The following is an 18,384-nucleotide window of genomic DNA, read 5'->3' as shown; positions in this document are numbered from 1 at the left end:
ATTTATATATTAAAAACAATAAAATACTTATCATACAAACAATAAAATAAATGTGCAGAAATGACATATTTAAAGCACTTAGTAAGATTTCCATGATAAAAGTCCATTCTATTTCCTGCTAATGCTATATCTATATGACATTCATAAGGTTGGGTAGCACCTGCTCCTCTAACATTCTTGAGAGCTCTAATGTATATATTAGCTCCCTCCTCACTGTGTTTACAGATTTCCAGGAATAAGAATACATCATCTGCCCTTAAAGAATTTACAGAATGTTAGTAACTATACAAAATCAACTCATACTACCAATATGAATGTAATAGGAGTTTCAGGGGAAGTAAATATGTAGCATGAGAAGAGTTAATTCTTCTAGCAGCAAAATATTTTTGATTAGCACATATTTTAGCTAACAGCATGCTGTTATTGGCAAGAAAAGTTTATTGAGAGTGTGAGGTAAGGTAGGTATATATACCTTTGAGGATATGTGTATATGGGAGAAGTTTATTCAACTGAGTTAATAGTCATATTTTTCTTCATAAGAGAGTGTGATATTTCACTTTGTAAAAGAGATTTTTCAAAAACATTCTGTTATTCTCCTTAATCAAATCAGTACAAAAGTATATACATTTTCCCCAGCAGACTAGAGTACTATTTTAGTTTATGTCTTACTGATACGAAATAATTTTATCTCTTTAAAGATTATGTCAACCATGATGATGTGCTTTAATGAATCAGTTAATTTGTAGAATGTCTCTTTTGTTCCATGGTTTGCTCTGACACACTCTCCTGTGCCTCATCATTTCTTTAGAAGCCCTCAGAGCTGTCTGCTCTGCCAGGTTGCTTTGGCCTTCCTCCTGTGGCTTCCCCTTCCCTCTTCCATACACTGCTGTCCTTATCAAAATTCGGATGAAATTTCTATATTTTCAACATTGGGATTGAGCAAGCATTTTAAAATTGATGGGTTTCTACTACTGATACAAGGAATAGAAAAGTAAAAAGTACAGACTTAAAGTTATAGCTTATGTAAAAGAAAACAGAATTTCACAGAAATTTGTTGACTTTTTTCCATCTCATATTTTCTCTCATAAGATACATCTAGATGATATGTGTGCGTGCATGTGTGTGTGCGTGTGTATGTCAGGAAAGCAAGGGAGGAATAGTATTTGGAAGAAGGAAGGGGACAAGTCGGGCAGGAAGTCTAATATAAAAATGTGTAAATAATGTAATGAACTGCATTTTGATATGCTAAATAAAAAATTAATAAAAACATGTGCCACTAATACTGCTATTGTGAAGACCAAAATAGCATGTTCAAAACTTAAAAGAAAAATAAATCTAGAAAACGGCCCATACTAATGTTTATTTCTTAGTAAACTTTAAAGAAAAATAAAAGCTCAACTCAATAAATTGGTCATTTCTGACATGGATATGCTCTGACAGGCAAAAGGGCTTGCAGAATTGACAAGTTATAGATAAGTTTTATATATTTTTTTGTTTCCATGTTGCATATCAACCACAGGGCCTTGGATACATGAGGCAAGGACACTATCACAAAGTTACAACCCCCAGCCTATGTCCCTATAAATGTTGATTAACTGCAAAATTACAGAGATGTTCTCTATATAAATAATATGATTTACTTAAACTAAAAAAAAATGTTAGTTGTTGTTTGCTCAATTGTTGGAATAAGATTTTTAAAATGAATCTAAACCAAACGTTAACCTCCTTATGTAGGTCAGATTAACTATTAAATAAGGAGCTATTGCCACTTAAAGATTCACTTTTATATTTTTTTCTTCATATTAATATAGGGGACAGGGCTACTGACAGAATTATCTATTATAATAGCTACTAAAATATCAGATACTATACAAATATGTAAGTTTAAAATGGACTTTACAAAGACAAACTTTCTGGTTAAAATACGAAGAATTGTCAGGCTGATGAGATGGCTTAGTAGGTAAAGAAACTTACCATGCAGTCCTGAAGACCTGAGTTTGATGGATCGCAAAGTTTTTCTCTGACATTCACAAGTGCTGTGACATGCACGCCCACCCATAGTCCCTCATCGCATTCATTTATACACACTAATAAATAAACTTTATAAAGCATAAAGAATCAGTAAAATTTAGTCAGTCACCTAATTTCTTAAAGTGACTAGATGAAATGATCCTTCTAACTTTGAGAAAGAAATGTCTTAGATCTCTCTTCTAAATGGTAGAATACTTACGAACTGAGCTTGATGATTTCTGGTTGTCTTTGTGAGTTCCTACATCAGAATCCTGTAGAGGCTAAAATAAATTACCAAAAACTTGGTAGGTTAAAACCACATATATACTCTCACATTTCAGAAAGGAGACTAAAAGTCCAAAATATGTTTCTCTAGTAGGTACTGAGGCCCCAGCAGGTTTCCAGGGGAGAATCTTTCCTTCCCATTCCAGCTTGTAGTGGTACCTGGATGTCTAGTCTGATGGTCACAGCACTGTCAGCTCTGTCTACCAAGATACTAAGCCTTCTGCTTTTTTGTATAGGCAAACTATGAACCTCATTTTGCTCAGATCAATTGAATAAACGAAGATAGCCTCTTCATTCTGACATCTATACCAGAACCACCTAAGTCTGTAAAGGGTTTGTGGCAATACAATGTCCTCAGGTTGCATATCTTAAGTGGCCATTTTTCAGTAACCATAGCTCTTACAGTAGCATTTTCAGGCATCAATTTCAACACCCAGAAGACATGATTTTATTTTATATGGTTTGACTTGAGTTCTGAAGCCATTTTTCAACACTCATAATAAGATTTTGAGTGATTTTGAAATTTTTGATTTTTTTTAAAGGAATTACCAAATTTTTCTTTTCAAGAAGCTATTACATTTTGGTTTTGGAGATATGATAGATACTCCAAACTGAATGAGATTAAAGGAGTTAAAGAGTAAGAGTGACATTAAGAGAATTATATATTAGTAAGTAATAACTGTGAGGAAAAAATTTGCTACTGTAAAATCAAATGAATGCAAATCTATATATGTTGAAAAGCAGAAAAATACATTAGATAGAAAGGATGCATTTAATTTTGTGAGGGTGGCTTTTAAATGAGACCAAAAGAATGGAATTTATAGGTCATCACATTTGGGAACATCTCAAATGGATATATAAAAAAGTAATCTTAAAACAACAAACAACTAACAATGACAAAAACATGTCTAATCAGTGTCAATAGAGATGATGCAGCCTGTAATGAGATGAGACTCAAAGAGAGGAAAGAACAGACGATGTTGGATAGAGCTTAACTGGTAGATAATACCATTTTAAAACTCTTTAGTTGGTTCCGTACGCTTTTTGAGTTAGCAGTCACACATTTGCAAGGAGTCACCACTTTAATTATCCAATGACAGTGAGTGCAGTCAAAGACAGATTTGAGCTACACAGACGCTACACTCAAAACACTGTAATCATGCACAGGCGAGACAATCAAGATACAGACTCGGAAAGTAGAATTATTATTGTGAAAAAAGACAGAAAAGGAGTAGTAGGAAGAATTCGCAGAGCTTACTCTCCAGGTTCGGAGGATCAGAATCAATGAATGATGAGAAAGAAAAAAATAAAAGGATAATGGAGCAATTAAAGGACAAATGGGCTTGGGTTGAAGAGTGAGATAATTATAGACAGAGTGAGTATGTCTGTTCATTCATGTAGAACTATGCATTAGTCGGTTTGAATAGATAAGATGCTAAAGTTTCCTTAAAAGAATCAGTTTCCTAGGAAAATAAAATGTGAAGAACGAAGTAACATGGTGATACAAGACTCACTGTCTAAATACTTACAGAAGGCTTTGTTCATGCCAAGACAGCTGATCTTGAGATTTACTTGAAATGAAATGAATTCTTGTTTTAAAAGACTTAAGGAGAGATAGCTGTGGCCCAGATCAACCAGGCCACTGTGAAAAGCTTGTTTTCTTTACATGGTTTCCCTACTAATGGCATATACTGCCTATAGTGTATATTGTGAACTAGACAGCCAGGTGTTTTTCATGGAGAATAATTGAGACAAGTTACTATTTGCTATGGTCTGAATATTTGTGTCCCTGCCTCCTCAATTTACAATTAATTTGTGTTAAAATCCCCATTGCGATACTATTAGAAGATGGAGTCTTCAGAAGGTGATTATATCATGAGGGACTCTGTCACCATTAGGGTAACAAGTGTCTTTATAAAATAGACCCCAGAGATCAAGCAATCCCCTTCCAACATATGTAGACTCACAGCCAAGATGGTCGAGTCATCTGTGAAGCAGAATCTCGTTTACTGGGGCCTTGATCTTAGAAGTCTCCTCCTGCAGAACAAGTGATGAATGTCTGCTGTTTCTAAGGCACCATCTATATTTGTGTTCCAGCAGCCAAACAAACTGAGAAAGTATTCCATAAGGCAAATAAAAAGGGAGGGAGGGAGGGAGGGAGAGAGAGAGACAGAGACAGAAGTTCTCCCCTGTCAAGCCCTACAGAGATTAAAAGACTATTGGAAAAATTCCTCTTTTTATAGAAATTATGACAATCAGCTTTCTTTTAGCTTGCATATATCCAACTCATTTAAACATTTAATGAATGGTATATGTTCCATTTTTCCTCAGAAGCCATTTCATTTCACTTGCAAATTTACTTTGTGTAATCCCTGGTAAGTTTTCATTCCAACTGTGCAAACTCCATGAAAGGGGACCAAATTGGTTTTCAAATGCTTCTAAGTAATTATAGTGCTTATAGAAAAGCAAACTTTAAAATAAATACATATCTGCTGAATGAGTATATTCATTATAATCTGTGAGCATATTAGAAAACATTTCTAAAATAATTAAGCTCTCTGAAGGTGGTCAATACTAAAAAGATAAAATATTTGTTTACTCCCAAGTCTGTAGTATACTTGCCATAAAGTAATATTCTTCTGAAATATGAATAATCAAATTTTAGTGGAGGAGAAGGAGACATGTACATAAAAGTATAGATAGTAACCTCATCTTTACCTTGGTGAAAGATGAGGTTTTAAGAAATTGCTAGCGGGGCTGGAGAGATGGCTCAGCGGTTAAGAACACTGTTCTTGCAGAAGAACTGGGTTCAAATCCCAGCACCTACATGGAAGTTAATAACTGTCCATAACTCCAGTTCCAGGGGATCCGACAGCCTCTTTATCCTCCGTGGCCATTGCACAACATAGGTGCACTTACCTACATGCAGGCAATACACACATACACATAAAATAATAAATAAAATTAAAAAAAAGAAATGGCTAGCTTGCATAAGTGTCCCTGAAGGCTTACTATCATGAAAATGGCTCAGAACCATTCACTACAATAAGTTACTTGGAATGTTTACATCAGCATTCTAAGTCTCTCTAAGTGAGTGACTCTAAGGAGAAAGAGAACAGCAAATAGATTCTCTAAAATGTGAGTATTTTTCCTTTATTCTATGCACTTGTCTTTACAAAGCAGTAAGATGTATTGGAAATGATGTCTTTTTCTGTTTTCATTAAATGTGTCACATAAATCAAAGGTAAACATTAAGTATTAAAATTTTATAATAATACTTGATTTCATATCAAAACAATCATTTTAAATAAATTTACTTTGCTTGTATTAATTATAATTACATTTTATGAAATTTTAAAGTTAAATCTGTCATCAATATTTAAATATACACATATATGCACACACATTATAAGGTTGAGAATCAACTGCCAGTTTTGATATTGTCACCAATAAGATGGTGTAAACATAGTTTAAAAGTACCACATTAAAAAAATAACTATGGGCTAGAATAATGGCTCAGTGGGTAAAAGTGTTTGCTGTCAAGCCTGACAACCTGAGTATGCTTTCCGAGACCCACATGATGGAATAAGTGATCTAACGTCTACAAGTTGTCCTCTGACCTCCACACATACATTGTGGAACATGCTTGTGTACATACACACACACATACAAACAGTAAATAAAGACATAAATGTAAAAAATAAAAAAAAAAAACAACAGTATTTTACACCCAAAGAAAATATATGGGCAAACTTTCGAATGCATAAGTCATTTAAAAATCTATTTATGAAAATATAAAGAAAAGTAAGTAAGAGACTTTAAATGTGCTTGACACATGCATGGTAGTAAATACCTAATGAATAGTTCTTTCAGATGAAAAGAGACAAAACTCATCCAGACATAAGAAAAACAATGAAAATTTTAAGATCATTTTAAAATGATTAAACGATAATTTTTGAATACTTGAATACATTGCTAGAAATATGGTTTACACAAGATAAACTTGATACTGGTAAGAAGATACTGACATTTTAAAAAGAGATGCCATATTAAATAGACAAAGATGGGGCACACACATATAATACACACCACACACACACACACACAATTAGGATCAACCACTGTGGTTACAATCTTAAATGCTAAGTAATGTGACTGCTGTGACTGCAAATCATGTAAGTACAACAACTTTAAACTATGGGTAGAATTAGACCGACTTAGAATCGGACCAACCTAATTTCAAAGTGGTGAATCTCCTCAGTCATTCACCTAAATGCCCAAGGTTTTTATTTAACACATCCTTAATAAAATCAGAACAGCAACACCATGTACTTCTGTGAGTGATGTAATAATAAAAGGATTTATCATGGCAACTCTTCCTCTTTAGCCATTAGTCCATTAAATTGGTGGAAGGAGCAAAATGACTTTCACAGCTTGCCCTCTCCTCTGTGTGCATGCCATGAGATTTGCCCCTCACGAATCAATAAACAGATGTAATAAATTTTTAAATAAACTTCTATGTGATCAGGAGAGGGAAGCACCTACAAAGGGAGAGAAAATGTCTTCAAATTATTCATCTAATAGAAGATTAATATCTACAAGCAATGAAGATTTCCAAAATTTAAACACTCCCGTATTAAATCTTCTAATCAAGAAATAGGCTAATGATGGGGCTGAAGAGATGTCTTAGGGGTTAAGATCACTGGGTACTCTTGCAGAGGACCCAACTTTGGTTCCTAGCTCCCACAGGGAGCTAGTTCAAGGTATCTGTTGCCCACTTCCGGCCAACACAGGCATTATGCATATGGTGCACTTAGATACATGTAGGCAAAACACTCAGACACATACAAAAATAAATACATAAAAATTCAAAACGAATACACCTAACCAAACATGTACATGATCTCTACAATGAAAAACTTTAATCATTGAAGATAGGGATTGAGGAAGGCACCAGAAGATAAAAAGACCTCTAATGCTCATGGATTAGTAGAATTAATATTGTGAAAATGACCATCTTAACAAAAGAAATGTACAGATTCAGTGAAATACCAATCAAAATCCCTATGCCATTATTCAATGAAATAGAAAAAAAATCCTAAAATTTATGTGGAACTACAAAAGAGCCTGGATACCCAACGCAAGCCTGAACACAAAGAGCAATGGTGGAGAGATTACCACACCAGATCACAAACTACATTAACAAAACTATCATGATAAAAATAACATGGTATTAGTACAAAACAGATGTGTAGATGAATGGAACAAAGTATACAACCTAAACATGAGTGCATGCAATTTCAACCACCTGATATTTGACAAAGGTGCCAAGAATGCACAATGGAGGAAAGACAGCATCTTCAACAAATAGCGCTAGGAAAAATAGATCTCCACATGTAGAAGAATGAAATTAGACCCAAATAAGAGTGCATGCAATTTCAACCACCTGATATTTGACAAAGGTGCCAAGAATGCACAATGGAGGAAAGACAGCATCTTCAACAAATAGCGCTAGGAAAAATAGATCTCCACATGTAGAAGAATGAAATTAGACCTGTATGTATCACCATGTACAAAAATAAACTTCAAGTGGATCAAAGACCTCAATGTGAAACCTGAAATATTGAAACTATTAGAAGAAATCATAGGCAGCACCCTATAACATATAGGTGCAGGAAAGGACTTTCTAATTTAGACCACAGTCATTTAGGAATTAAGGTCAGCAATTTCGTATTACCCCAGTCAGAAAGATAAGATCAAGAAAGATTCTGGCACACTGCTGGTGAAATTGCAAACTGGTGCAGTCACTATGGAGATCAGTGTATACAATTCTTAAAAACTAAAAAGAGACCTACCATATGATCCAGTTCTTCCAGTCCTTGGCATATCTTGGCATATACCCAAAAGAATGGGTATCCTACTACAGAAACACTAGATATTTATCACTTCTCTTTTCACAATAGCTAGGAAATGGAAACTACTAAGGTGTCCCCAACCTGATGAACAGATAATGAAAATGTGGTCCATTTACACAATGGAGTTCTATTCACTGGTAAAACAAAAACAAAACAAAACAAAAACAATATCATGAAATTTTCAAGTTAATGGAAGGAGCTAGAAACTGTTATAGCAAATGATGTAAATGAGACTCAGGAAAATAATCTATGCATGTTCTCATTTTTGGATCTTAATTACGAATCCTTTGATGTAAGTAAATATCCTGAAGTAACTTCTGGAGCCAGGAAATTAGAAAGGATCCATGTGGGAGAAAGGGAAAGGAGCTAGAGGGGGATTAAGACACAAGAAATGGAGAAATAGGGGCTACTTTAACTGGGGAGGGAGAGGAGGGGAAATACAGGGGGAGAGAGTTCAGAAAGAGAGATAAGTAATGCTCATGTAGTGTGGAAAACCAAAGGGAAATGCATTATTTCATAAACCTACTGAAAATACACAAACAATATATATGTGAGTGAATGCATATTACGGAAGTCTATATAACAAAAATCATAGTGCCAGACAAGGAGAATTTTTGATTTTCCCAAAATAATACAGGCTATTGCCACAGTGATTGATTGCTTCCCAGAACTTGAATGTAAGACCATATTGTTGAAGACATCTAATCCTAAGTGAGGGTGCCTAAGCACATACACACATGTATACCATTAAATGGACTTTGTATTATATATATATATACACATTATCTATATGTATAAATAATAAGAAAAATAAGAAATTATGAGGGAGTGGGGGTGACTTGGGAGAAGTTGGAGAGAGAGTGTGAAGGCTAGAAATAACGTAAATGCAATATTTATGTGTGAAATTCTCAAAAATTATATTTAAGAATGGGTTAATGAATAGACAGCTCTCAAAGGAAGAAGTAAAAATGACCAGTAAAGGTTTGAATGCCTTCAAAACCTTTAGCCATCAAAGAAAAGCAAATTAGAACTACATCGAGATTCCATCTCACCTCAGTTAGAATGGCTATCATCCAGAGAACAAGAAATGATGGTGAGGATATGGAGAAAGAGAGCTCATTGTATACTGCTGGTGGAAATGTAAACGTGTGCAGCTACTACGGAAATCATATGAAAACGTCATCTTGCTATATAACACTCCTGGGTATATATGTGAAGAAGTCCAAGTCGGTATGCCAAAGAGATACTGGCATATCCATGTTTATTACTGCACTATTTACAGTAGCCAAAATATAGAGCCCAACAAGAGATGATAAAGAAAATGTGGTACATATGCACAGTGGAATTTTTATAGATCTGTAACAAGGAAGGAAATTATGTTATTTAGAGAATATTATGTGGAGCTTCAAATTATATTATGCAAAGTACTTCAGACTCAGAGACAAATATTGTATGTTTGCTCTCATACATGGTAACTAGATTTAAATTTATACATACATACCACATATGCACATAGGTAACACAAAAAAAGTAAAATGGAGTCTACTAAAGGGAAGAGTTTTAAAAGCATGAGGAAGGGAAATAAGAGACATGAAGGGGAATATGAGGTAAGTGACATTAAAGTTGAAGGAGGGACTGTTTGAGAGGAAGAGGGAAGTGTGGGGAAGGGATGGGGAGGGCAAGTGGGTATGCAAATAAGAACAGATTATATTGGTTTACAAAGTGAAAATGTCACAGCGCAACCAATTATTTTGTTTGCAAGTTTAAAAGTATCAAATAATCTCAAATATCAAAACTGTTGTGCAAAAAAGGATTGCTAACATATCTTTGTGAACAAACAAAACACTTCTCCTTCCCCCCCACCCCGCCCCAGATGTAGCTGAATGTAGGTGGGCATGTGGCAAGAGCCTGCAATCTCAGCAGAAAAAAACATCCAAGGCTACTCTCAGCTACATTCATAGCTCAACATCAGCTTTGCCTACATGAGATTTTTTTCTTAAATACGCACACACACGCACACACACACACACGCACACATGCACACACGCACACATGCACACATGCACGCACGTACACTCTCATATACACACATTGAAATGCAATTGGGTTAAAAATATTTGCCTTAGTTTTAGATTTTGTGTGAAATTAGGAAGAAGAATATGAATATTTCTATGGTCTGGGGGCTAGCAGAAAAATTTGTCACTAGATAACCATAAAAATAGATGCTGTTTCCATGGCAACATAAAAGAATGAAACATTAAAACAGAAAGGATAACTCCAAATAAAATCCAAAAATCTGTTCTTTTCGTAAAATAAGCAAGAGAAAAATTTAAATATGTCTCTATTAGTTATCTTAGAAATGGTTAATTTCATCAAGACAAAAGTCATCATAATAGAGTTTTATGCAATGGTTTAAAATTTTCACAATATATGCTTTTTAGAACACAGAAGAGCTATTCCCTGTTTTTAGTTGAACAATACTAAAGAAAGCCCAGCATTTTTATCTTGCTTTTGTTAACTGATGCTTGTTTCTTTGATTTTTTTCAAAGTTAAAAGCGAGATACCTGAACTCATACTAAGAGAATTATTAGGGGCAACAGGCCAGTAAACACTGAGTGTCCAGTATGTCCCATGCTGCTTGAGATAGATTATGAAATTTGTTTTTATTTTTTTTAAAAAAATATTGTATATTTTATTTTTAATGTGTGTATGTGTATTGCCTGCATGTGTGTAAGTACACCCATCGTGCAATGCCTGCAGAGGTCAGAAGAAGGCATCGGATCCCCTGGAACTGGAGTTACAGATGGTTGTTAACTACCATGTGAGTGCTGGGAACTGAACCCGGGTCCTGTGCAAGAGGAGTCAGTTCTCTTAACTGCTGAGCCCTCTCTTTAGCCCCTTTTTGTTTATTTTTTAATCTGAGATTGCTTACAATGGCAAAAATAAAAAATGCCCAAGTAATTCCTTGGCAATATCCACACAGCACCAAGGCACAGATGTGTTGTCTGGCCATACAGGTTTTCATCTCTGTACAAGACTAGCATTTATTACATATCTCTTATATCCCAAACAAAACACCAGGTGTCAGAAATGGAGATACATGCAAGACATAAACTCTTCCCAACAAGAACTTTTCAACAGAGAGGGATGACTAATTTATGTCTTTCGAAACTTGAAGACAGATAATGTCATTGTGACCCTTGTGGTCCAGGAGTATGACATCATTTTGACAAGTTTGAATCTGTATTTATCCTTTTGAACCTATCTTTGTCAGCTTAGTGAATGCTTGTGGGTAATTCATCTGGTGACCTTGCTTTCTCATCTCAATCTTCTTTATAGTTAGGATGATATCATAAGTAATGTTTCTTACTTGAATTCTTTATTTCATCATGGTACAGATATTTAGCACATTTTCCCCCTATAACCTGTTGAGGGAGATTATATAGGTGCTTCCAAATTTTCACACAATATCCATGAGAAATGACCTGTAAGGAAGAGCACGTGGGCATTGGAGGCAAACTACGCAGAGATTTTCTTGCAGTTAGGGGTGTTCAAGCAGTATACTTCTGGACAAGGAAGCATGTATATGGATGATTGTATTTTAAGAACATGGCTTTTTTTTAATAAAAGACCAGGCAAGGGTGCTGCGGTTCCTACCTGCAGTGCTTCCTTCCTTCAGCTACCCCTTCTGACCAGATGATGCTCACAATTATAAGAATGGAAAAGCTAGAAAGTTTCTGACTTCTTGATGGAACTATTGGTGACCAAAACAAATGTCCACCAATGGCCACTTTCAAATTTTTGGTGACAGGGGAAAGATAATCCTCTGTATATTTAGTCTTTTGATGGTTTGACTTTCCTCAGTTTCCAGATGAAGTTAAAGAACTCTTGGTTTTGGCGGTAGAGGCCTCTTGAATTCGTTGTGAATCAAACAATAAGCTGTGCCATTTTTGATACTTTTTTTTGCCTAACTTGCTATTTTTATACCTTCTTTTTTAATAATATTATTTTCGCAAATGCTATCATTTGGAAATGATTTTAACTATTTTCCCGCTTTAATTGAAACATTGAAACACTCTAATTAGGAGTTTAATATTTTTGTTTTGTTTCTATTTAAGTGTAAACATTTCATTTTCTCAACTGCATGATGCAAGCCTGTATGAAATATCGTTCAAAATCCAACTAGACCCCTTTTCTTCTTGTTTTATAATACCAGAGTCAACGTACATCTCTGTGCTTGGAATGTTGACACCTGATGGACAAAATAGCTGTCGTGACCTTAATTCACTCTGCCTAGAAATGTTATCATTTACACAGAACTCATTGCTGCTGTTCCTATCACCTTCTGTAGACAGCTTGTCTGTGGACCCGTCTCAAACTCAGCAATGTGATTATAGTTCCCAGGAATTCCAAAGTAGCTATAGTAACAGGAATCCTACAGTACTGTGACTCACAAACAAGCAGACTCTGGGTGACGCTAGAGCTACTTTGCCGTACTCAAGTAGATCACAAGAGTCCTCTTTGTGCTCTGATAAGTTTCTGATAGTTAACTGAAGTGCCACCGTAAAAGTTGTCCTAGATTTAGAATAGGCCTCCAGTGCTGACTAATGTACTGCTCAGTTTTATTAAAATTCAAAAACTCTTAGATATTTTTCTACACACAGAAATTAGCCAAAGAAAAATAGATTAATTAACACAGAAAATACTGCAGTTGAGATGTTATTTTCTCATTCAGTAAATAGAAGAGCATAGTGCTTATTTACTCATCATGATAAAATGCAATATTGTAATATGTTGACTGCCCTTGTCAAATGGAGTTTCACTGAAAGTGTTGCCCTTTTCATTTAATTGTGCATTGCTCTCTTTTGATACTTGTGACAGTAACATGTATAACACCATCCAGTGCTATGAGATGTACCAGCAGAGATGTAGCTTCACACTAACCTTACTCAGCCGTAATCTCTTTGAGCTGCAGTGGCAACTGGTTTGGCAAAATATGTCCAATGGCAATAGTGGCAGGAATTTTATGGGAGTAACCAACCACCTGCCAATTGGATTTAAGGCCTGCTTCACAGTGGCTAGAAAGGTCACAGGCCATAGGGGAAGACCAATTACTATTATTCAGCTAAACAGACATAATGTTAAATTGACTCACAATAACTTAATTTATATCCATAGACTCATACATCAGCTCTCACCACAGAAGGTTCTTCTTAGAGCAGATGGCAGTTAAACAGAGACCTACAAATTAGTCAGTGTGTAGAAAATAAGAGACCACAGAGGACTCAGACCTAAAGGGGACATCTATATTGTACCTTCTCTTCCCAAAGTCTCAGGAATGATTGTGAAAGAGGAGGGCAAAAAGATTTTAAGGGTCAGAGGTAGTAGATGAGTACACGAAAACTATTGTGTGGACTCCACAGAGTGACTGCACATATGAACCCAAAGTACTTATGACAGCATATACAAGACCTCTGCAAACTCAAGCCAAACAGGGGCCCAACATGTAGGGGAAGTAGGAAAGAAGTCCCAGTCATAGCTGAGACTCTATTGGCAACTGATGGATTCTGAGAGAGAGAGAGTATCATTTCCTTACTGGTGGCATGCCTGGTAGGTTGACCAGACTCAAGAGTGTGTACCCACACCCGGGGGTACTTCAGAAGCAGAGATTAGAATAGAAGACATGAATTCATGGAAGGGGTTAGCAAGAGGGAGTTTGAATGTGTTCAAAGTACATAGTACAAAATCAGCAAAAAATTATTAAGAAAAGATACATGGGAAAATAAGATACACAAATTAGTTGTTGGTTCAAACACCCATTCATTTACTGAAGATGTTACTGCTATCATGTGCCCTGTTGGTGTTAATAGTACTGGTAATACCCCCACAATAAGGGCTGATGACAAAGGAGAGTTTACCTGGTTGCCTCCCATGCCATGACAGTTGAATATGCCCACTTTTTCATTTTCTTTGCGGCCCATGTTGTCTAAACATTGATTGGTTTCAACATTTCTTATCTAAAGAAAACATAAAAATGGAAGTGTAAAACAAAATTTGAACAATTAAATCATAAATCATTCTTATTCTTAACAACCATATATTGTTAACTAAGTGATTCAAGGCTGTAAGGAAATTCTTCCAGGAACATGTTTTAAACATCATATTTTTTCTACCTATTCTTAGACTTAAACTTTGTTATAAAGTCTTCCTAAAGCAAATTTGAACAGTATTGACTTTGAAATTAGCATCTAATCAAGCAGAGAAGAAAAGTTCTATATGGTATAAATTATTAAAACCCTTTATTAGGACAGTTTTCAAATAACTACAGTCTACTCTCAAATTATAGTACAAAATGTGAGGAAATTAAAATAAATTGACTAAGTAATTAAACTTGTTTTTATTAGATTTCTGTATTACTTGTTTTGTCTTGCTTATTAATAAAATTAACTGCATTGTTTATTTCTGTGACTAAGACATATTCATATATCTTCTGTTGCTGAATTTAATGCAGTGCTTGACCCTAAAAAATACTGTTACAGAGGCTTTCAGGCCACTGGAAGCTAGTTCATGTGAACATGTGGCAATGGTGGTGTCAAGCACAAGACCCAGGCCAACTCCATCAGACAAGGACCCAGTGTGGTTTGATGGAAATGTGTGTGTGTGTTGGTGGGGGGGGGGGAATCAGCCCTAGCCTGAGAACTGTTGGAGACTGATTGCTGCCAGGAGAGGGAGAGTAGACCTTCCTTACAATCTCTAGATAGGTTGAATAGACTCCAGTAGATGAACTTGCAACAAGGGAAATCTGGGTAAAATGCTTGACCAGATAGGACTTAATATATATGACAGAATACATGAGGCCAGGTGGGGTGGAGTATAGGGGCATGGATGGGGGTGGGGGCTGTCTTAATTTGATTAAGAATTGTTGTATGAAATGTACAAATCTCAAAAAAATATTTTTAAAATGCTGTTAGAAGCTAAATATAATTTCATATTGTGAATTCTTCAAAAGCAAGATTAAACTGCCAAGCTCAGAACCAAGTTACTGGTTTATAATCAAACACTGCCTTAGTCCTGTGATTAGCATAAAGTTAATACACATTTAAGCCTGTGTAATTTAAAAAGTCATTCTCTGGGATTAAAAATGCTAAAATCATTAAATCAAGCATAAGTTGCTCTAAAGGAAGAAGGGAGTAGAATCCTTATATTAAATGGGATCTTTCTTCTTTTTTTCCCCTATTTTCATCCCCCAAGTATATATTTACCTGCTCTACTTCTGGGAATTTTATACCCTTGACCCATGTAAGGACATCCATTTTTAAAAATACTTTGTTTTTTAATAATATTTTTATTGATTCTTTGAGAATTCGGTACAATGTATTTTGATCACCTTCAAATCCCCTCCCTCATCTCGTCTCCATTCCACCCCCTCCCAATCATGCTCCTTCACTTTGTATCCTCTATTGTTTTTAAAGCCTATTGAGCCCAGTTTGTGTTCCCCAAATATTCTTTGTATGGGTGAATCCCTGGAGCATGGTCAACCTATCCACTGTCACATTCTTAAAGAAAATTGACCTTCCTCCTCCCAGCAACTATCAATTGGCAAAAGTTCCTCAGCTAGAGTTGGGGGTTTGTGTCCACCTTACTTTCCATGGGGGATTTTGTCTGGTTTGGGCTTGTGCACGTTTTGTTTATGTCAGTATGTGCAACTGCCCTGTTGTGTACTCAAAATACTGTTTAGTTGTATTTGCCTAACACCCCTGGTTCTTGCAATCTTTCCAACTCCTCTTCCACAGCACTAGCTGAGCCCCTGGGGGGAAGGGTGTGATAAAGATGTCTCAACAACTCCAAAAGTACATTCCTGGTATTAAGTTAAGCCTGTAGTGTCAGGTAGGGGCATCGTACCTCCTTTATAAGATAGCTCCATGTAGACTATTTTTTGTTGTTTTTTCTTTTGTTTTGTTTTTGGTTTTAGAGATGGGCCTCCCTTGTATTGCCAACTGGCCTGGAATAACTATGTATATCAGGCTGGCCTTGATTTCACAGAGACCCACCTGCCTCTGCTTCCTGAGTGCTAAAGTGCTAAGAATAAAGATGTGTGTTACCGTGTCCTGTCTCTCTCTTCCATATATATGCAAACTCTCTCTCTCTCTCTCTCTCTCTCTCTCTCTCTCTCTCTCTCTCTCTTCCATATATATGGAAGCTTCTACAGTTCTGTCTTCATATGACTTTTTCTTTTTACTTTCTTTCATTTTTTTTTCTTTTGAGCTTTTTGAGACTGGGTCTCCTGGGTCCTGTAGACCCCACTGGTCTGGAACTCACTATGTATACCGGGGTTGCCTAGATCTCACAGAGATCCTCCTGTTTCTGCTTCCCTCTGAGTGCTGGTGCTAAAGGTGAGCACCACCATGCCCAGCTTCATATGACTTTTTCCAAAGACCTTTAGAGTTAGCTGTCTCTCCCCGTATTCCCTCCTCTACCCTCCCAAACTCCACCACAGGACAGACTTTTTTATTATGATCTCCAAATTGCCTAGATACTATTACCTAGTTATCTATGCAGGGTACAAATATTTTCATAGCTGAAGAATGAATAAATCTAGAGGTTTTATAGAAACTTATAGAGGATAGATGAGGTTTACATAATTCAGCTTTCCTATCCTGTGAGCATCATGATAAAGCAGTTCTTCCCAGGAGTTGGAAAGACTTTGCTTTTCATTAAGGCCTTCAAGAAGAACTGTGAGCAGTGGGTATTACACTGGGTAAGAGTTGGAAGGGTCAGACCAGCCCTGTTTCAGTGGGCTTAAATTTAGTTCAGAGTTTTAGACACGTTTATCAAAAAATCTGAGCAGTGACCCACTGAACAGGGCAGAACACATTAAGTATTGCAGGGAAAGTGTCTAGGTTTCTGGAAGCAAACCCCACTGGTGGGACAGAATTGAACTGTATTCTCAGGCTAATTTAGGTTATCTCAGAACTTAGTGCATAGGCAAATAATTTTCAAGACTGGCAGCTGGAAGATATTAAGGAAAGTGATAGTTTATGCACTAAGCGGGTCTGTGTATACCGGACATAGTTCAGTAAATCCTAGAACATACAGTTGAGTTTTCAAAAAAATCTTTGCATCATACTTTTTGTTAACCTGTTATAAAAGAGATCTCTGCATGATACATGATAATTGAATAGGTACTAGTTAGTAATTGCCAAGTTGCAGGCCAAGATGTTTGTAAGATTTTAGGTCTCTGTTGGACAACAGAAATCTCAAGCCTATTTGCCACATATTTGCATACTCTGATAGCAGTATTTTAAAATGGCGCTATATGATACATAATGCACAGAGTTTAAGAATGTTTCCAACTTCAGCTGAGCCTGATCGCTAAACATCATCACAATTTGGCTTGTTGAGGATTGTGCTCATTCATTAAAGGAGGGCAAAGCAGTGTCACTGGACCCTTACTGGAGTACCCAGCCACTTTTCCCAGCCAACTGTATGTAATTTGACCCTAATCACACATAGCCTCCTGGATTTGCTGAGGGCCAAAGTATACAATCTAAGGAAGGCCAGGAAGAGAAGGCATGACCCATGCTGGGTAAAGGCTATCCAGTGTGCACCCTCAGGTCTTACATACACCTCAGCAACCCCTCAGTTATCTTGAAGCCTTTGAGAGGGAACTGACGCTCATTCTAACTACTCCAACAGCTATCAAAATACCTGAAAGCAAATCCTGAATCCATCACTCTAGAGTCCAGCATTGGAAGACAAAAAAATAATGAGGAAGAATACAATAGAGGGATGCTTTTGGAAGCCCTTGTCAAGAAATTCCAATGGACTCTTATGAACATTTGAAAATTGCTCTGTTCTGATGTTTTTCTACTTCCCTGTCTAGAGCTTGTAATGCTGATTACTCTTGTCTTTACTTCTCCTTCACATCTCCTATTCATGATTAAAGGATTTTCTTTTCCCCTTAGAGATAAGAGTTACACAATTTGGGAGTCTTTTAGGTAGAAACACTGAAGGGATACTCCAATTGCCTCATCCTGCATCCCTGTTCAGCATGGAAGAAGCCAGAGTGGTCTGCGTCCCTATTCTCTATTGGCAATTTGGGTAATCCCTTCAGAGGATGGCATGATTAAAAATAGGACATAGGAATTGGCTAGGCAGTTAGGGTAAAAAAGAC

At 36.3% G+C, this 18,384-nt stretch overlaps 1 protein-coding gene across 3 annotated transcripts in view; it reads right to left on the bottom strand.

Annotated features, from left to right (window-relative positions):
• The window catches only part of Galnt13 (polypeptide N-acetylgalactosaminyltransferase 13), a 652,434-nt gene that overhangs the window by 38,847 nt on the left and 595,203 nt on the right, over positions 1-18,384 (bottom strand). For all 3 annotated transcript variants that reach the window (XM_029563436.1, XM_008832879.2, XM_029563437.1), the window contains one exon: positions 14,129-14,227. In XM_029563436.1, the coding sequence (XP_029419296.1) occupies positions 14,129-14,227 (99 nt within the window). The remainder of the gene's footprint in view (positions 1-14,128; positions 14,228-18,384) is intronic.

The sequence above is a fragment of the Nannospalax galili genome, unplaced genomic scaffold (assembly GCF_000622305.1).
Source record: "Nannospalax galili isolate Female #2095 unplaced genomic scaffold, S.galili_v1.0 scaffold376, whole genome shotgun sequence".
NCBI classification, from domain to species: domain Eukaryota; kingdom Metazoa; phylum Chordata; class Mammalia; order Rodentia; family Spalacidae; genus Nannospalax; species Nannospalax galili.
This window is presented reverse-complemented; position numbering and strand designations above follow the sequence as displayed.